General features: G+C 43.1%; 1 protein-coding gene across 2 annotated transcripts in view; it reads right to left on the bottom strand.

Moving 5' to 3' along the window:
- Positions 1-20988, bottom strand: part of LOC124723079 — a 178968-nt gene extending 157980 nt beyond the window's left edge. For both annotated transcript variants that reach the window (XM_047248255.1, XM_047248256.1), the window contains exon 1: positions 20954-20988. In XM_047248255.1, coding sequence (XP_047104211.1) covers positions 20954-20969 — 16 coding nt within the window. In that variant the 5' untranslated portion in view covers positions 20970-20988. The remainder of the gene's footprint in view (positions 1-20953) is intronic.
- Positions 20989-21593: the final 605 nt, after the last annotated feature.

Raw genomic sequence — 21593 nt, 5'->3', positions numbered from 1 at the left:
GTAAGTGATTTGTGAAAGGTATAGGTTAATGTTAGTCAGGGCCATTCTTTTGTAGGGATTATTGAAAGTCAGATTGCGTTGCGCTAAAAATATTGTGTGTCAGTTTAAGCACAGTCGTCTATAATTTTTCTAAGGGGACGTTGCAACACGTCTCGGTCATCTCTTGTTCGCATTGACGCCACTTTGAACAGTGGACGTTACATTTCAGATGTGTTACGACCCGGTTCTCTACCCTTCATTCGATCCCTGCGAAACCCTACATTTCAGCAGGATAATGCACGACCTCATGTTGCAGGTCCTGTACGGGCCTTTCTGGATACAAAAAATGTTCGACTGCTGCCCTGGCTAGCACATTCTCCAGATCTCTCCCCAATTGAAAACGTCTGGTCAATGGTGGCCGAGCTACTGGCTCATCACAATACGCCAGTCACTACTCTTGATGAACTGTGGTATCGTGTTGAAGCTGCATGGGCAGCTGTACCTGTACACGCCATCCAAGCTCTGTTTGACTTAATGCCCAAGCGTATCAAGGCCATTATTACGGCCAGAGGTGGTTGTTCTGGGTACTGACTTCTCAGGATATATGCACCCAAATTGTGTGAATATGTAATTACATGTCAGTTCTAGTATAATATATTTGTCCAGTGAATACCCGTTTATCATCTGCATTTCTTCTTGGTGTAGCAATTTTAATGGCCAGTAGTGTAATATGCTCAGGATTATTTCGGTTTATTTGCAGCGTAAGTAACGTAAAAATTGAAAATAAAAGTAACAAAACGTTTTTACGTATGCACTCGGTCCCACGACCCAAGGACTACCATTCTATAATCTTCCCTCTGCGCCAACCGCTGCCTAGGAGCTACCCTCACATACTGGCTCAGGCTTCGCCCGACCCGCGCCCAAAATGTTATTTGGTCTAAGCGTTTTACCAACTGAACCTCACATTACTGTCACTTACATCTCTGGCCAAGCCCTACATATACTATAAGTCTGGATGAAATTCATGATGACAAGTAGGTGCCACTCCCCAGTAATTCTTAGATTGTTTTCGTACCTTGTGGGCCGACCTTGAGGCAATACTTGCAGTTTGCTTATTACGGTGGTGTTGTACGGTGCTGAAATGTAGAGTTTCGCAGGGCTCGAATGAAGGGTAGGGCCACGGGTCGTAACACATTTGAAATGTAACGTCCACTGTTCAAAGTGCCCTCAATGCGAACAAGAGGTGACCGAAACGTGTAACCAATGGCACTCCATACCATCACGCCGGGTGATACGCCAGTATGGCGATGACGAATACATGCTACCAATGTGCGTTCACCGCGATGCCGCCAAACACGGATGCGACCAACATGATACTGTAAACAGAACCTGGATTCATCCGAAATAATGACGTTTTGTCATTCGTACACCCAAGTTCGTCGTTGAGTACACCATCGCAGGCGCTCCTGTCTGTGACGCAGCGTCAAGGGTAACCGCAGCTATGGTCTCTGAGCTGATAGTCCATGCTGCTGCAAACGTCGTCGAACTGTTCCTGCAGATGGTTGTTGTCTTGCAAACGTCCCCATCTGTTGACTCAGCCATGCGGATAAGATGCCTGTCATTTCGACTGCTAATGATATGAGACCGTTGGGGTCCAGCACGGCGTTCCCTATTACCCTCCTGAACCCACTGATTTCATATTCTGCCAACAGTCATTGGCCTCGACCAACGCGAGCAGCAATGTCGCGATACGATAACCCGCAATCGCGATAGGCTACAATCCGACCTTATCAGAGTCGGAAACGTGATGGTACGCATTTCTCCTCCTTACACGAGGCATCACAACAACGTTCCACCAGGCAACGCCGGTGAACTGCTGTTTGTGTATGACAAATCGGTTGGAAACTTTCCTCATGTCAGCACGTTGTAGGTGTCGCCACCGGCGCCAACGTTGTGTGAATGCTCTGAAAAGCTAATCATTTGCATATCGCAGGATTTTCTTCCTGACGGTTACATTTCGCGTCTGTAGCACGTCATCTTCGTGGTGTAGGAATTTTAATGGCCAGTAGTGTATATTTATTAATATTTTCTGAAAAGGTATGGAAAGGAAGTGCAAAAGAAAATTTGGGATTGCAAATAAATTTCCATGAAGGGGTTGTAATGCGCTCATGAGAACTTGGTGTATAAAATTAGATACTTTTATTACTTTACAGTTGATGATTTACACGTTAAGGAGTGATATTCATCCTTAAAACAGGGGAAGCAGTAATCGCCTCGGCATCTTGTAAACGTTATAAACGCTGCCTTTTACAACTATAAGGTTATTTTGAAGTTTCTATAGAAAAAACAAACCTCTTTTTCGTTCACAAAAGATTCTCTCTCATCGAACAGTTTGGCAGCAAACCACGCACAACACATAATTTAGGCAAATGTTGGCGAGGCTAGCTTGCTATGTACAATGGAATGTACGAGGGTCGTTCATTAAGTAGTGACCCACTTTTTTTCACAGAACATATATTGTTAAGAGTCAGAATTTGGTGACATTGTAAGTAGGCTGTTTAGGTTTTTATGTTGGTAACGTCACGTAGCGCTCTGTATGAAAATCACTGGCTGTGCTGTGTGCAGTCTGTGGCTGGGTGGCATTGTTGGATTATTCGCTATTGTAGTGTTGGGCAGTTGGATGTGAACAGCACGTAGCGTTGCGCAGTTGGAGGTGAGCCGCCAGCAGTTGTGGATGTGGGGAGAGAGATGGCAGAATTTTGAGAGCAGACGATCTGGACATGTGTCCATCAGAAAGAGTAAATTTGTAATACTGGATATCATGAACTGATATATGTATATATGATGATTTTTGAACATTATTAAGGTAAATACACTGTTTGTTCTCTATCAAAATCATTCATTTGCTAAGTATGCCTATCAGTAGTTAGAATCTTTTATTTAGCTGGCAGTATTGGCGCTCGCTGTATTGCAGTAGTTCGAGTAACGAAGATTTTTGTGAGGTAAGTGAATCATGAAAGGTATAGGTTATTGTTAGTCAGGGCCATTCCTTTGTAGGGATTATTGAAAGTCAGATTGCGTTGCGCTAAAAATATTGTGTGTCAGTTTATTGATGATCAGAATAAGTAAAGAGAGAAATGTCTGAGCAGGTTCAGTTTTGCTCAGCTATTTGAAAATCAAATAACGTAAGGGGTTTACCACCACAGTAATTCATAAATTTTTCTAAGGGGATGTTTCAACATTATTCCTCAACATGTCTTATCCAAGTCTTATTTTTTTTCATAGTCTCCATCACGTTCTATGGCCGTATGCCAACGTTGTGGAAGGGCATGTATTCCCTGCTGGTAAAAGCTCTTGTCCTGTAGGCGCAGCACCTCTTTGAATATCCGAGTGTCTCGATCATTGCAGACGCCCTTCCGATGCTGACCGACAACTGTAGAGCCAATTCTCGAATTGTGATGCGCCGGTGGGCACGAATAATAGCACCTGCACGATTCAGCATGTCTGAAGCAGTGGCTGTGACAAGACGTCTCGAGCGTGGCTGATCATGGAGCTCCGTTTCTTTATTTCCTGAAGCTGTAACCTTCTTTACCTACCGCCCAACTGTACTGCTATCAACTGAAGCATCGCCACACACTGCACACAAACGTTTATGGATGTTCACCACGATTTCTTTTTCTGCACACAAGAATTCAATAACAGCACGCTGCTTGTAACGTGAGTCGTATGTAGACGACAATTTGACGCTGCACTGCGGCTCTCTCATCTGCCAGAACGGTTCGAAACTTCACCGGCTTACAGAACAAACATCAAATGTGAAGCACCAACAAGGACGTTTGTCTATGTATATTAATGGCTTTTTAAAAATATGTGGGGCATTACTTATTGAACGACCCTCGTATTTTCATGCAGACTTCTCCAAGGTCGAACTGAAACTAACGGAATACGAAGTCCTGTGTGTTTTAATTACAATATCTTCTAGAAATGTTATTTGCAGAGTCCTCGAGGATGCTGTAAGTACGACTCTTTCTGGGAAATTTATTTGCAATCCCAAATTTTCTTTTACACTTCCTTTTCATGCATCATATTAAAATGTTAATAAACACATTTACTAAACTGTATTTCGGTTTATTTTTATGTAAGTAACATAACAATTGAGAATAAAAAAGTTACCGCATACGTACTCGACCACACCACCCTCGTATTAACGTTCTGCAATTTTTCCGCTGAGCTAACAGCTATCTAGAAACTACGCTAACATAAATGGCTCATGCCTCCTCCGACTCGGGCCAAAAATGATTTTTTTTTTTTTTTTAGTGCTTGGCCATCTGGTGGTCCCTGTCCTGTCACTTCCATTTCTGGCCAAGCCTGCGTATGCTATAAGTTGGAATGAAATCGATGATGAGTAGGTGAGGTCACCTTGTTAGCTTTGCCGTGTTCACGCAACTGCGATCTGCCAATATGTAGCGAGAGGAGACTGCAGAGAAGTGGTCCCTTTACTTGAAGCCCTTGGAAGCTGGAATCTATTCAGGGCAGCCTGGAGGAGTTAGTATCCGAGACGAACGGTAACACATTTTTAACCCTAGCATTACCAACGTATTTTTTGTTACATGTAATACCAACGGGGGGGGCCTCAAAGGCCCATAAAGAATACCACAATTTATTTTATCATAAATCAAGTTTATTTACTTCTGATACCTCTAATAACAATTCAAAATGCTTAGACATTGTTTTTGTATACTGGATAATAAAAGATGTTATTATAATAGGAATAAAATGAACAAATCACGAGATTCAGTTTATATATTTTTTGGAATAATGTTTCAAAATAGTGTTTTCTTATAAAAACGACTTTTTTAATTCGATACACTACATGAAGCAAACAAAATTTACTGTCTCATTCTGCAACGCATTTTTCACACAACACTGTCTTCCTGCAGTGTTTCCCACAGACGTATTTGTGGCACTGAGAGCAGGTAACAGTTGACTTTCACAGCTTGTTGTACTTGATCTTTTTAGATGCAGCTTCTTGGCAGCATAGGTGGCACCGTCCACGTGTTCCTGGTTCTGCTGTTGAGGATGATGGTTCTACAGAGCAGCTGAGCTTCCGTTGTGTGATGCTTTCCATTGCCATTATTACTGGCTTCTGAAGTCCATACAAATTTTGTGCCCGTTTATCTACTTGAGATCTTATTAGTTCGAGACCTAAGTTAGTGATAAAAACTCTTCTGCGGTTTAGCAAATTCTTTTTCCAATTCGGAAAGTTGAGGAGGAAGAGTGAATATGCATTTATTGCTGCTATGTCAATGAGTGTGTAGAAGAGGGACAAAGGCCATCTTCTTGTTCCTCTCTTTGTGCTGTAGTGTCTTGCCATCTGGTCTATGGTGTCCACGCCTCCCTTTGTAGAATTATAAAAAAGATTTATGTTAGTCTTTTTTGAGTCTTCATTCAACACCCCTTCTGAGTGATAAGTTGAAAGCATCAACAGCAGTCGTTTTGGCTTCTCGCGGACTAGCGTTGATGCAAGAGTAACTGGTGGCCTCTGTGTCTGAGGGTCAGTATAAGCAAAGATGGATGAGTGTAAACTGCGGCCAGTTGTAGTCTTCAGCTCTTCAGGTATGTGTCGTCTGTTAGACTGTAGGGTGCCAACAAGTGTGAGGTGAAAATCATTCCATAGAGTCTCAGCAAGCTCCACTGAAGTATAGTACCGATCTGTGGTAACATTACGGCCTGATTTTTCAATAGGTTTTATTAGTCTCTTTACAATTTCCATCGGTCCATTTGAATGCTGTGTATTTCCTGACTTGCCTGTATAGATGTCCATGCTGATCACATATTTAGTCTCAGAATCAGACAGCATTCGAATTAGAATGCCGTATTTTCCAGGTTTTTCTTTTAGAAACACCTTGAATGGACAGCGACCACGGAACAAAGACAACATCTCATCCACTGTTGTATGTAGACCAGGAATGAAATACAATGGAAGTGAAGAATTGAAGCTTTCAAAAATTTCCCTCATTGGAGCAAACTTGTCAGTCTGGCGACGAATTTCTCTTGTGTTCTTATCATCAAACCTCAATATTTTAGTCAATTCGAAAAATCGGGTCCGACTCATTGATCCATAGTACACTTGTCGGCCCTGAAGCAAAGACCATAAATCTTGGACAGGTACCTTATTGTCATGATTTGAACCCATGATTAGCAAGAGTCCTATATAACAAAATAACTCATCTTCATCTGTGTGCTGAATACCTAGTCGAGAAGCCTCTTCATTTGAGTGTAGTTTTATTAGATTCATAATTTGAGGTGTAAAAAAGAGCTCTATAGCCTCTTTCGGAGACGCAATTCTTCCTTGTTGTCCTAGCCCCATTCTTTCTCGCACTATATTTTGTACAGAACGCCGATATTGTCGAGATGGCTTCGTAATATACTCTCGTCCACTTTTTGCAATGAATTTATCACATTCCGTATCATTATCATCTGGTGGATTGGCTTCAACCTCATCTTCATTCTCAGACGATGAATCAGTTCTAATTTCTTCCACATCATCATCCACTTCACTTTCCTCTAAATCTGATTCGTTCAAAACTTCTTCTAGCACTCTTTCAATGGAACTATCACGTAAACGATGTCTACTCATGTTGCTGGTTCAACAGCAGCAGAAACACTGAAAATAGCAATGGTCCGCTTCATAATAATATGTCTGAAGGCAACAATGCCAAAATTCGTTTCATGGTAAGAATTTGAAACGAGAGACTCAACCTCGTAAATCTTTCCTTGCTATTACCAACGGGTGGGCTTCTAAGGCCCACAGAGAATTAAATCAAGTAAATGAATTTTAATTACATTTTTATTCCGAAATTCTGTAATGACTCAATAGTACATTCAATAACGAACAATTACTTTTGCTTTCAAGTTCATATATCAAAGGGTGTGGATACAACATAGAAAAACTGAGTCAGTGGGACTACGAGGCCCCCCCGTTGGTAATGCTAGGGTTAAAGGACGATAAAGATACACTGCACTGCTCCTTTGTCTTTCATGAACATTACTTTCCATAGCACTACTAGTTCTTTGTTAGCCCAGCTGAAAAGCCATACACATCAACCAATGTCACTGCTTCATATGTGATTGTCGACACATATTCTAACTGTAACCAGTTTATCTCAAAACGCAGCTGTATAAGACAAACTCCGTAAATAATTTATCAAGTACCAAATTAACTAACTTTTTCAAAGAGATTTTCACAGAATGTTCGTTATCAAAGAACTGAAATCGTCAAAGCAAAAATAGACCTTGCAACTGCGGTTTTTGCTAAAGTATTTTACGCATTTAGAGATGGGTAACCAAACTCATCTTTCTCAATGTCACTTCAAAACTACTATATCCGTCACGTTCATGTGCTCCAGACGGCGAAATTCTTCTAACGAAATCGAGGACGATGTCTGGGGCGGTGAGAAAGGATCTAGGATGGCCGATCTGCAAGCTTTATTTTCAATTTTGTAAACTGTCGAGGGCAGGCACGGAAGCGGCCCGACAAAGCTCCAGCCGCATCTTCCCCAGCGTCTTCCGTGAACGAGGGGGAGAATGAGATACATAAACACGCACCAGCTTTGCGATCGATATTTCGCCCCAAGCGAGAGGGAGACAGACGCAATACCAACATCAGCTACCCAGCGGGAGGCTAAAATTTTTAGAGTTCCACTGTTCTGACATATCACATTCATAGCGAGTTTCTTGTAATCCTTCCCTAGTAACCCGTGACTATGTCATGCTTATATCCAACACCTGGAGCGTGTTAAGCAGCTCCCCTGCTAAGAAAAGCTGAATTAAAATTTTTGTTCTGTGGCTGTGTCGTGCGTGTCTATGGCCTATACACGATAGTAGCGACTAATGATTCGCTAAATATTTAACCTAGATCTTACTGGAAATCTTAAGAGTACTTCAGTTGCACCAAAAAAACAATACAGTCGATGATCGTATGAAAAGGCTCTGAGCACTATGAGACTTAACATCTGAGGTCATCAGTCCCTTAGAACTTAGAACTACGCAAACTTAACTAACCTAAGGACATCACACACATTCATGCCCAAGGCAGGATTCGAACCTGCGACCGTAGTGGTCGCGCGGTGCCAGACAAAAGCGCCTAGAACCGCTCGGCCACAACGGCCGGCACAATAGTTGAATTTGATTCTGATATTAGTCATCAAAAACAGTCTTGTGGTCTATTTAGCGGTGGAGCTATTTTCTATACTTCAGTTTTTGGTGTAGCATTGCACTTTCGGTATACATGGATGGAATTTCTGTGTCAGAAAACCCTGCACGAATTTTTGGTTGTATATTTCGTGTTCATTTTCCTTCGTATAATTGTTGCTTGACATCTATTGTCCCACTCCTGGACCAGTGACCTCGTCCTTAGCCTTATATGCATTCTGTAATGTACTGATACAGCCGCGGCCTTTCCACCATTCCACTGCAATTTTCCTCTACAGGCGCATCCCCCAATCCACTATAGGAGAATGTTTTCACTTCTACCGCTTCTTGTTTTTTTGTTTACTTAGATCTTTCAATATTCCAGTTGTCTGAATTAAAACTTAGGTGAAATTACCCACTCCTGTGGTAATGAATATTTACGGGGTGATTCAAAAGTCATGTCCCATAGGACAAAGTCTGCATTGGTGATTCAGTACTCTTGATCCATAAGACAAAGTTGTAATTAGTGGAGATTGCAAAAATACAAAGAGACGAATACATACTGTAGATGTGCTTTAATCGCACAAACAAAATGTTATATCATAGGCCAATGACAAACTGAAACTAAACAGTACAATGCAACTACCATCTCCGGTCAGTTGTTCGCACGTATCTCTAAAGCAGGAGGTATTCATACTCATGGCCTTTTCGGCGGTGTAGTGGTGCTGGGATATTCCTCTCGTTGTAGTTTTCGCTGTCTCCACTAATAGCGAATTTGTCCTACGGGGCCGGCCGTTGTGACCGTGCGGTTCTAGGCGCTTCAGTCTGGAACCGCGTGACCGCTACGGTCGCAGGTTCGAATCCTGCCTCGGGCATGGATGTGTGTGATGTCCTTAGGTTAGTTAGGTTTAAGTAGTTCTAAGTTATAGGAGACTGATGACCACAGATGTTAAGTCCCATAGTGCTCAGAGCCATTTGAACCATTTGTCCTACGGGACATGACTTTTGAATCACCCTGTATAGAAAAGTGGTCCTAATCCCTAGTGTCTTCCAAATCCTGTCATACGTTTCCAGATATCGGCTGAGTAGACCGTAGTACCACTTCCACAGTCGACTGAGCTGCCCCTGGTTTTGGTATTCAAGTGAAGGTGCTATCTTTTAAAATTATGAAGTTGTTTTCAAACGTAGCTTTGAGCAGAAGCTCATTTACGCGGCCTATTCTACAACTTCCCCAGACAGCACCATGGACGTTGAAATTACCGATGGTAACTCGTGGATGTATGATGTTATCCATTAGACAGTAAAAACCATGCTTACTGCAGACAAGATTCGGTGCCCGATATACAACCAGAACACACGTTACACTATTAAATATTCTTCAGGGAGACTGCAACCAGCCTCAAATAATTTAAAAAGAACTGTATATTATTTACACGACTGGTTTCGAGTCATTATGCACATCTTCAGATGGCTACCATTGTTTGTGTACGATTCCTTCTGTTACTGTACTGCATAAAAATTTTTATCTACTTAGGGCTACTTTATTTGTTGTGTAGGAGCAGGCTACAAGCTGCCGGCGATACTGGCATCGTATTAAAGCAAGTTTTGTCTTCCGAAGTTGGGCATAATGGCCCGAAACCGTTCATAATCATATATTTTTAAAGTGTTTATGGCGAGTTGCGGTCCCCCTCAACAATATTTCATTCAATAACAGCGACGGAGTTCAGTAAGATGTAGTGTAGATAAAAAAAATTGCTGTCGTATTTCATTTTTGTGTGTTAATGGCTAATGGCACATACCTCGAATGGATAATTTCCTGCGTTTATGGGTCTATCGTTACACTGCGTTTCATTATTTATTATACAGATAACTTCACGAAATTCATGTTTTTCATTTCAATGAATTGCATTACATCCTTGCTTACAGATGCTATTCTCGACGTAACTGAGCTTCTGCCAACCTCACAGTAACCAGTTTATATTACTTTTAATAATGACTTGGGTATCCCCTGTTAGAACAAACATTGTGAATGTTCCAGTTAACTTAAATGTTACGTTGCTCAGTAACTGTTGTGTTCCAGGCTTAAAGAAACATTTCTCATTCAATCTCACAATACGATTCTTCAGTTGTTTCGAGGTTAGTGATAACAGGCATGCACATGTCACATAATATGCCAATACATCTTGGAATTGCAAATGACGTCATTGACCCCGTATGAATTTTGAGCAACTGAAGTGGCAGCAGTCGGAACAACGTAGTAAAAATCCCTAGGAACTTGGGACACTGGTTGTGCCCACTGATTTTGTGTTGGCAGAAGTTATACCGTTGCCTCCCGTTGACTGTGTAGTGCTGTGGCGGGTCTGATGGGCGTTTCAGCTGCTAGATTGCTCGACCAGACGGCGTTGACTGCGCAGCCGGTGGCGGCGCTTTTCACCTACTCTTGCCACTGTCTTCCACGTGTTCCTCTCCTCGCCTATTCTGCGGAGAACTCCTCATTTCTTTTCTTATCACTCCACTTATTTTTTACATCCTTCTGTAACGTTACATCTCAAACGCTTCAATTCTCTTCTTTTCCGGATTTTCCACAGCACATGATACACTCCCATGCAAAGACGTGCTCCAAACGTACATTCTCATAAATTTCTTCCTCAAATTAAGGCCGATGTTTGATACTAGTAGAGTACTTTTGGGCAGGAATGCCCTCTTTTGCTGTGCTGGTTACTCTTTACGTCCTCCTTGCTTCCTCATCACGTTCTGCGACTCTTCTTGAAAACGGAAATGATTACGCCTTTTCCAGTCGCTAGGTAGCCATCGTTGCTCCAGTGATACATGATAAACTGATGCTACAAGGAGAGAAAGTTCTTTCGCATAATCTTTTTAGAATCTTATACGTACCTCATCTGGTCCTGAAGCCTTTTCACTACTAAGTGACTGTAATTGCTTTTCTGTTCTGCGACCAGTTATCTCAATATCTGCAATTTCGACGCTCGTATGGTGATTGACAGGAGGGACTGTGTTACGATCTACGCGGTGAAACTATTTCGGAAGACCGAATTCAGAATTTCGGTATTCTCCCTCTTATCTTCTGTTTCGGTGCCAGTATGGTCTTTGAGAGAATGAATATAAGTTCGAACCGCTTAATGATTTTACATAAGACCAAAACGACTTAGGGTTTTTAATCAAATCGGTTCACAAAATTTTACTTCATAGTCAATGAACGCTTCTCTCATTGCTCTCTTTTCGGTCATTTTCACTTCGTTCAACTATTGTTTGTCAGCTAGGTTTTGACTTCTCATGAATCTGACACGAAGCATGGTTGTATTAATCAGTGTTAGTGAACTCGCAAAACAATAGACGATGGAGTTCTAAAAACCGTATTCAGTTTCGTTAAGAGTTTCTGCGTTGTATAAAACTGGAGGGTGGTGTGCAATTCGTGACACTAATTATAGAAGCGACTCATTTAGAAAAAAAAGGAATCTCATATTTCATTCTGAGAATTCTATAGAAAGTGCTATAATGGTTGTATACAGGAATCAAGACTGGTTGCGGAGTACCGCTCGAGTGTGTAGAGCCCATTCCAAGTCAGCATGAAAAAAAGAGACTGAAGGAATATAAGTGCTGCTATCGTTCTCGTCTCAGCACTCTTTTCGAAAGAACCACCATCAACACCAACAACCCAACAACTGCAGCAAAACTGATGGGAAAACTATCTTTTTCAGTTTATCTTTGCCATTCTGCTTCGTCCTATCGATAAGGGACGTTTGCAAATGTCTCTATCGGTATGAAATACATGTGTATATCACTTAGTTGGCGGCTCTCATAGCAACAGCCACTATACCAGAACATCGGCATTCCTGCATGATTCGCAACGAAAGTGTGGACCACGACATACCTCGCAGAACAATGTGTAAACCTGTGAACCGAAACAGGAAACAATTGACCAGAACCTAGTGTGGTAGAAGAAATTATCCACAGTCGTCGACGTGATTTCTCCTTTATTATGTTTTTCTAAACAAACACTTGCAGTCCGAGGTATTCTGGATATCGAGTTTCTCCGTTATTTTTATTGCTCATAGAAACGCTTAGAGATCTTAATAGTAATAGAAGATACTTTTGGAGCTGTCCATTCGAGCTGAAGAATACGCTTTCTGAGCTGACCTAGTCTTCTTCGCCACGTGCTGTTAGCGACAGTCTTACAAAGCGATCGCTCCCACTCATCATCACGGATTCTTCCAAATTTATCGTATACGCAGGACCTGGGCAGAAATGAAAGTGACGGATTGGGAGCTCCAGATGGTCAAACGTTTAGAAAACGATATCAGTTTTGATGAGGGTCGTGCGAGTCATGAGCCATTTATGTTAGCGTATTTTTCAGACAGTGGTTGGATCAACTGTAAGAATAAAGAACGGTGATCCGAGAATCGCGGAAACTTTTTCTTTTTTATTTTCAATTTTTACTTCACTTACACTGCAAATAAACTGAAATAATGCGCAGTATAGCGTATCTGTTAAAATCTGCATAAAAGGCATGGAAAGGAAAGGAAAAAGAAAAATTAGGATTGCAAATAATTTCCAAGAAATGTTTATAGTTACAGTTTTCACGAGGATTTTGAAAATAACTTTTCAAGTAGAGATTTTAATTAAAGCGTACAGAACTTCGTATTCTGTACCGTTAGCTTAATTTTTATCTGCGAGCAGCCCTCGGCAGCTGAACATGAACAGTAGGTACCCCTGTTTTTATGATGAATATCTTCCCAGCACGTGAAAATCATCAACCGTAAAATAATAAAAGAATCTAATTTTACATACGAAATTCACGTACCTTCCTGGAAATTTATTTTCAATCCCAAATTTTCCTTTGCCTAGGCTTTTCGTTACTGTAACGAAAACATTAATAAACGCAATACTTGAGGATTTTTTCAGTTCATTTGCGGTATAAGTAAAGTAAAAACTTAAAATAAAAAAAAATGTTTCCGCATAGGAACCCAACCCTGGGATTACCGATCACAAGTCTTCCTGCTGCTCCAACCGCTGCGTGTCAACTACGCAAACATAAATGGCTCATACCTCTGCCGAGTCAGGCCAAAAACGCATTTTTTTCTAAATTCTTGGCCATCTGGAGCTCCCTCTTCTCTTACTTTCATTTCTGTCTAAGCCCAGCAAAAACCATAAATTTGGCAGCGCTCGCTGTCTAGACTTCATCCAACAGTTCCAAAGCCTTGTTTTCAGTACGTGATGAAGATGACTAGGTTATTTGTAGAAACAATCAGTCCGACTGTACATTCGGTAGAGTATCTTCTACCAGTAGCGCTGAGAAAGTTTCATAAAAGACTAAGTAGACAGTCTGTGTGCAAATTACTGTTTGAAGGGCGGCTCACGAAAAATAAGTGCCTTTTTAGTTAGGAGGATGATTCGAATGTAATGACATGATATGCGATGTCTTACTGGAGATAACACGCATCTTTAGCCGAGGTCGTTAACGCTCGTCTATATACTGATGTTCGGGACGTTCAGCTAGGAGCAGCCAATTCGAACCGTACTGATGGAAGAAATTTTCGTCGCTTACATTTGGCCGACAAGGGGAGGAGAGATGGCGGCGGTGAGTTGGTGATCACCTGACTTTACACCAAGACCCTGGATTAAATTCCAAACTTCTCCGCAGGATATCATGGAGTGAGATCATGTGACTCTGTTAATGGTGATCCGTCCGTCCTCATGGCGGCTTCCTTGGTGCTGCTCAGGAGGGTTTCACCCTCTGCATTATCTCAGTATTATAAAACGTAAACATGGTAACATGCTATACACGTTGCTTCACAGTTTTTGCATCAAACTTCTAGGCGTGGTAGATCATGTCATGAGAAACAGCTTTTGTTAGAGACAAAATGTTCGCTAAAGCTTTCCGGCGACGTTGTGTATCCTTTCGTATTGGTTATCCCCTGAGAGGTGGCGGGGTGTAGGCAGTCTGTGGCGTACATATGCCTTGTGTGTTGGCTATAAAATTCAGTCACCTGCTCCGTGTGAAAGGGGTACGCCCAGCAAAATTAAATTCCCTGATTCGCAGCTGACGTACCTTTCTTCGCTTAGAGATACTCATTCATAAGGTTTTCTTGGCGCAGATCGCTCTATCAGTCTACTGATGTAGGTAGTATGCAGCACACCAGGTTAATAGCTCCTGGTAGACCGGTGAAATCTCGTCGTTCAAGGGCCGGCAAATACTAAAGGATGTCTACCATCTCTCGGAGGTGTCAGCGAACATATTGTCTCTAGCAAAAGTTGCTTCCATGATGTGATCTGTCACCACTAGAATCTTGATGCAAAGACACTGAAATGTCCTGTATACAATCCAGTACAGCAACCTACACTTAACAGATACAGTAAAGACGCAACTCACACACCATGAGGTAAGTGGCAATGGTACACGGAGGAAGAAAACCCTTTCCGATTAGGCGGCTGCTATCCTCCGCGTAATCTCAGCCAATAATGCTATATGACTCTTTCTTTCACAGTGGTGGTACGCGGGGCAGTCAAATGAAAACCGAACACCAGCCACAACCGGATCATCGAACAGTTCCATTCAAAAGTAACTACCACAAGCGTTAAGACATTTATTTCAGTAGCAGACTAGACAATCAATTCTTGTTTCGTAAACCGCGATCGGCCGCTGGCGGATCCGCAACTGCACCCACGCTCGCATTTCCTTTTCCGCCTGAAGCCGACATCCACGCATGACATTCTTCAGGTCACTAAAGATGTGAAAATCACACGGTGAAAGATCCGGGCTGTACGGAGGATGTTGCGGTGTGATATCGCTGAAGGGTAGCCTTCGTCCGATTGACAGTGTGGGGCGGGCGTTCTCGTGCAACACGATGGTTCCATCCGACAGCATTTCGGGCCTGAGGGCAAACGGGAAACCCAACAGTCGAGAAGTTCCACATCTCACCTGCCGAAGAAATCTGAAGCTGTTCACACCAGTTCTTCGACTGCAGGGGCCTTCTCTTCGTCGAGTTCCTCGGACGTGGAACCACAATCAATGCGCAGCGCTATGAAGACAATTCTGAGAAACTGTGCCGCCATTACGCTTCAGTGATTCGCTTGGAAAATACCGCAACATTCTCCGTACAGCACGTATGTTTTAGCGTGTGATTTTCACATCTTTGGCGACCTGAAGGACATGCGTTGACGTCCGTTTCAATCGGACGAGGAAGTGCAAGGGAGGGTGCGGTTGTGAATTCGTCGCCTGCTGGTGTGGCCGAGCGGTTCTAGGAGCTTCAGTCTGGAACCGCTCGATCGCTACGGTCGCAGGTTCGATTCCTGCCTCTGGCATGGATGTGTGTGACGTCCTTAGGTTAGTTGGGTTTAAGTAGTTCTAAGTTCTAGGGGACTGATGACCTCAGATGTTGAGTCCCATAGTACTCAGAGCCATTTGAACCATTTTGTGAATTCGTCAGCTGCCGACCACGTTCTAGTAAACAGGAATTGATCGTCTCGTCTCCCAGTGGGATAAACGTGATAAGGCGTGTGATGATTATTTTTCAATGGAAACATTCTATAGCCCCGTTGCAGCGGGCATTGGTTTTCATTTGACTACCCCTTATACATGGTATTGCCCCATTCCCACATATGAACCGATTCAGATATATCAACTATATACAGAGTGAGTCACTAAAAATTGCCACCTAGAATAACTCCGAAAGTATGATAGTAGCTGAAAACTTTGTGGGACAAATGTTGCATGGGAAAAAGGGTGCCATCACATGATTTCGGTTTTTTATTTCTAGGTGGGGTCGCTCAGAGATATGAAGGTCAACTTTTTTTTTAATGGGATGTTATAATTTGGTATTTATTTTCTGATAGCGGTACGTTTGATGGATACGCTGTATTCGGCGAATATTTGCTATTTGCACGATATACGAGAGAGAATTGTCAGAGTATGTGCTTCGACAAGTGCCGATGTGATAAGGAATACTATTAAATCCATGATAAGATTGCAGCACTGCATTGATACCTTCTGTAAATGGACGTTCATGTCACCTTTGTGACCTTCGTTGACCTTCAAAGACCTTACTGTTGCACATCTTTGGATTCGTTTCGATAGCCGCTATCAGAAAATAAGTAAGAAACTATAGCATCCCATTGAAAAAAAAGGTTGACCTTCATATCTCTGAAGCGGCCCCACCTAGCAACAAAAAACCAACATCATATGATGGCTCCCGTTGTCCCACGCTACATTTGTCCCACAAATTTTTCAGCTACTATCATACTTTCGGAGTTATTCTAGGTGGCAATAGTTAGTGACTCACCCTCTATATACTTCTACTGATGTTCTCAAAAACAGTAGGCAGCGTTGTCATTAACAAGTGTTGTAGCATCGGCTATTAACAATCAGAGAGAAGCATCGAAATCGGAAACTGAATAGTCCTCAATAGGGAAGCCAGTAGCTAAGAGGGTCTGAGTGCGACCCAGTGGTTCAGTGGTGACCTACGTCTAACAACACAGTCAGCATACTTGCAATTCCTAGTGCAATCAACGTTCATCAATTACGCCTTGTACCCTTCACTAACACAGTGTAGTGGTACGAAGGCATGCTGAAAAGCAATGTCTCCGATTTTTTTATGTGGAAACTCTTAAAGCTGTTCAAATAAAACAAAGGTTATTAACATCCTACTTCTTTATTTTCCATGTCTACTCATTTGCAGTCCTCTGCGGCTAGACGGCTCCGAATTGTAGCGTTCAGCTTGGCGGTGTGTAACGTAACGATGCCGGTGTGTGTGTGTGTGTGTGTGTGTGTGTGTGTGTGAAACAGCGGGCTATACTATAATTGGGTTTCCAATTCTAACAGTTCTTCCACACTTAAAGCATCCTTTCCTTCATCATGACAATATCAGACCACACACGAGAGGTGCGATATCTGCAAGAATCCGACGCCTTGGGTTTTACTGTTATCGATCATCATCCATACAGTTCCGACTTGACCCCATTCGATTTTCATCTGTTTACAAAACTTAAACAACACCTTCGAGAACTTCGCTTTGATAGTGATGAAGAGGTGCAAGCTGAGTTGAGGCTGTGGTTCCGTCAACAAAGTCAAGCGTTCTACAGTGACGGTATCAACAAAATGGTGTCTCGGGAGAAACGTGTTCGTCGCCAGGGAGACTATGTTGAGAAGTGAATATGTAGACATGAAGAATAAAGGTGTAGAATGTAATAACCTTTGTTTAATTTAAAAACGCCTTAAAAGATTTCAGATAAAAAATTCGGAGCCATTACTTTTCAGCACGCCCTTGTAATCTCCTTGGGTAGGGTTATGGTGGTGTATACGGAGTGTTAAAAAGTATTCCATATTTTGAGAGGTGATAGTATGGACAAAAACAAGCAAAATATGTCAAGTGAACATGTGCTCTAAATGCGCTTGTTCGTATTCGCTGCTCTGCAACACATCTCTTCTACTGCAATTCCTTTGCTATTATGTACGAGCTACAGAATGCAGTAAGCAAATGAGAACACATTATTCTGTTACTTGGAACATCGGAGCTTCGTATATAATCTACTTGCTATTACATACGACCAGCACTTGTGAGCCAAAGCTAAAGGAGGTGTGTTGATCATCACAGAAAAGCGTGCTTCAGTCCTCTGTCTTAGGAAATCACTCACACTCTGAAAACTCCAGAGTAGTCACATATGAGGTGGCTGGTACTGATGATGCGTTCCTTTAGTGTTTGTAAATCATTAATGGAGTTTGCGTACACCAAAGATTTCAAGGTCCCCCGCAAGCAAGACTCCACAGGATTAAGATAGGGTGAACGAGTTGGCCAACGTGCTGAGCCTCCCCGATCAGTCTATTGCCCAATGAATGCCTGTGTGAGGTATCCTGGGACATTTGGGTGAAAATGTGCTGGGCCGGCCGGAGTGGCCGTGCAGTTCTAGGCGCTACAATCTGGAACCGAGCGACCACTACGGTCGCAGGTTCGAATCCTGCCTCGGGCATGGATGTGTGTGATGTACTTAGGTTAATTAGGTTAATTAGGTTTAATTAGTTCTAAGTTCTAGGGGACTGATGACCTCAGAAGTTAAGTCGCATAGTGCTCAGAGCCATTTGAACCATTTTTGGAAATGTGCTGGTGCTCCATAATGCACGAACCACATCTCCAGTAGTTGTTGGAATGATACCTCCTCTATCAGGACAGACAAGTCGTTGGCAGAAACTGAAGATACCTCGCACCAGTCAGCCTGTTTGGTCGTATGTTGTGTCCTATTAGTCTGTCACCAATAATTCCTCCCTCACATTAATTGAAAATCGGCGCTGATATCATGCTACATCAACTGCGTGTGGATTTGCATCAGCTCACACATGCTGGTTGTGAAAATTGATAATTTTATCTAGCGTGAAACAAGCCTCGTCTGCGAACAGTATCTTTGTTGCGAAAAGTGGATCTTCATCACATATTTGTAACAGCCACTGGGAGAGTTGCCTTCTGGTAGGCTGATATTGTGACGGAACGCTGGCAGATGTTTACTGCATGCTCAAAAATGGCTTTGAGCACTATGCGACTTAACTTCTGAGGTCATCAGTCGCCTATAACTTAGAACTAATTAAACCTAACTAGCTTAAGGACATCACACACATCCATTCCCGAGGCAGGATTCGAACCTGCGACCATAGCGGTCGCTCGGTTCCAGACTGTAGCGCCTAGAACCGCACGGCCACTCCGGGCGGCTACTGCATGCTGTAACCACAGAAAATAACTGAGGAATGTGTCCCCGTTTGTTTATTGCATTCTGCAGGTCCTTCGTGATAGCAAAGAAATTGTACAAGGAGATATGTGATTCGCGGTAGCTATTAAGGCATGCATTTTAGAACCCATGTTTACTCGACATTTTTGCCTCGTTTTCGTCCATACGTCCTCCTCTAAAAATACGGAATACTTTTTTTAACATACTGTATACGTACTTGTATGGTGATGACGTTCTCGAAAACAGAAGGCACGGTTGCCGTGAATCAGTGCTGTAGCATCGTCTTCTGGCAGTTTGAGAGAATAAGCGGAAGTGGCAGCTGAATAATTCATAAAGGAGAAGCCGAGAGACGAGAAGGTCAGAGTGCGACCCAATAGGTCAACGACAACCCGCGTCTGACAAAACAGTCAACATACTTGCAGTTTCTGGTGTAACGACTGGATTCCCACTCTGGAGGGCGACGTTTCAACTACATCTATATCGACATCTACATCTACATCAAGAACATCCATTAACCACCCAACGGTGCGTGGCGGAGAATAATTCTGGTACAACTAACTGATCCCTCCTTCCCTGTTCCACTCGTGAATGGCGGTTGGGGAGAATGATTGTCAGTGAGCCTCTGCATTGGCTTTAATTTCTCGAAATTTTTCGTCGTGATCATTACGCGAGACGTATGTGGGAGGAATTAAAATGTTGTCAGATTCTTACTGGAAAGTGCTGTCTCGAAATTTCAGTAGAAAACCTCTCCGTGATACCCAGCGCCCCTCTTGTAACGACTGCCAATGGAAACTTCCTGGCGGATTAAAACTGTGTGCCGGACCGAGACTCGAACTCGGGACCTTTGCCTTTCGCGGGCATATCAGCGCACACTCCGCTGTAGAGTGAAAATTTCATTCTAGAAACATCCCCCAGGCTGTGGCTAAGCCATGTCTCCGCAATATCCTTTCTTCCAGGAGTGCTAGTTCTGCAAGGTTCGCAGGAGAGCTTCTGTGAAGTTTGGAAGGTAGGAGACGAGGCACTGTTGGAATTAAAGCTGTGAGGACGGGGCGTGAGCCGTGCTTGGGTAGCTCAGTCGGTAGAGCACTTGCCCGCGAAAGGCACAGGGCCCGAGTTCGAGTCTCTGTCCGGCACACAGTTTTAATCTGCCAGGAAGTTTCATATCAGCGCACACTCCGCTGTAGAGTGAAAATTTCATTCTAGACTGTCAATGGAGTTTGTTGAACAACTCGGTAATGCTCCAGCGCCGCCCATCGTTAGATCTTGTCTGCCTCTTCTATCAGTCCTACCTGGTAAGGTTCTCATATTGATGAACAATACTCAGGAATCAGACGAACAAGCGCCTTGTAAGCCACTTCCTTCGTGGATGAGTTACATTTCGTTAAGATTCACATCCCCGTCCGGCCATCTGGATTTAGGTTTTCCGTGATTTCCCTAAATCGCTGAAGGCAAATGCCGGATTCGTTCCTTCGAAAGGGCACTGCTGATTTAATTCCCATCATCAACTACAGTGCTGCGCCCGTGTCTGTCGCGCCACAGGGTTACATCGTTCCAAATAGTGTACAATTACTGACAGTCTTGACATTTTACACTGTTCACAAACACAGGGTAATGGTAAGGTTGTAAGATGACCTGCCGGTATTTATGACGACATTACGGTGTTTGTTACACTTCAGACAAAAAAATAATGATAAGACTGGTGACACGTGTAAATACACGTGACACATGCCCACGCACGAACAAAGCCAATAAGACGTGCTGAAGCGATGTATGATGACAGCAAGAGAATGACACCCTTAAGCAAGGACTTAGACTTCAGGTGGATCGTGAATTGCGTCGTTTCCAGCTAAAATAAAGGCCATTTACTTGCACTCTTACAACGGCGATTCACTTTCTTAAATGACTAAAGTAGCTAATGGGTCAGTCTCGTGCGCCAAAGCACGTAGAGACGCAAAAGCTGCCAGCTATGGAGAATTACAGAAGCAGTAGACGTGAACTGCCGCTAGTAAGAGCGTTCTCAGAGGGCGATTGGTGCGTGGTAGCGCCTTACCTGCGATGAGGCTCATGGCGCCAGCCAAGCGACATAGCGGCAGCGGACCCACTGCCGTCGATACGCCGGCAGACGCCGACCCACGCCGGCCGCCCCCGCTGCCCGCCCCCGCTGCCGCACCTGCGCACTGCTCACCGCCTCCACAGCCTCATTAACGTCTCTGGTAATTACATGTCTACGCGTATCGATCACCAGGTTGACAGCTTACAAGAGGCTGCCGTTAACATCGCTTTTGTGAGGTTGTCAACGACATTGGCGTGTCGTTTTGGGACGTTGATAAATCTCTTATTACTTCTCGAAACGAACCTTCGTCTTCGCTTTAGTTTTAAAATCTGGTTTTCTGTAAATTCCCGTTGTAATTTAATGATATAAGGGGCAGTCATAGGAGAACGAGACAGATGGGAAAAGAGTAAGTAAACTGTCAATTATTTCAAAAGTACTCGCCATAACTGTTAATATGTTATCCCACTGTGAAAGATGCCGGTCAGTGTCTTCATGGAAAAATGTTTGCGCTTACCTACGAAAAAAATGACTACTCAGGCGTGCACCTCTTCGACTGAAGCAAATCGACGGCCACGAACGTCTTACTTCGCGGCTCCGAAAGTATGCAAATCGCATGGGGAGTGACCGGGACTGTATG

This window comes from Schistocerca piceifrons, chromosome X (genome assembly GCF_021461385.2).
Source record: "Schistocerca piceifrons isolate TAMUIC-IGC-003096 chromosome X, iqSchPice1.1, whole genome shotgun sequence".
NCBI lineage: Eukaryota > Metazoa > Arthropoda > Insecta > Orthoptera > Acrididae > Schistocerca > Schistocerca piceifrons.
This window is presented reverse-complemented; position numbering and strand designations above follow the sequence as displayed.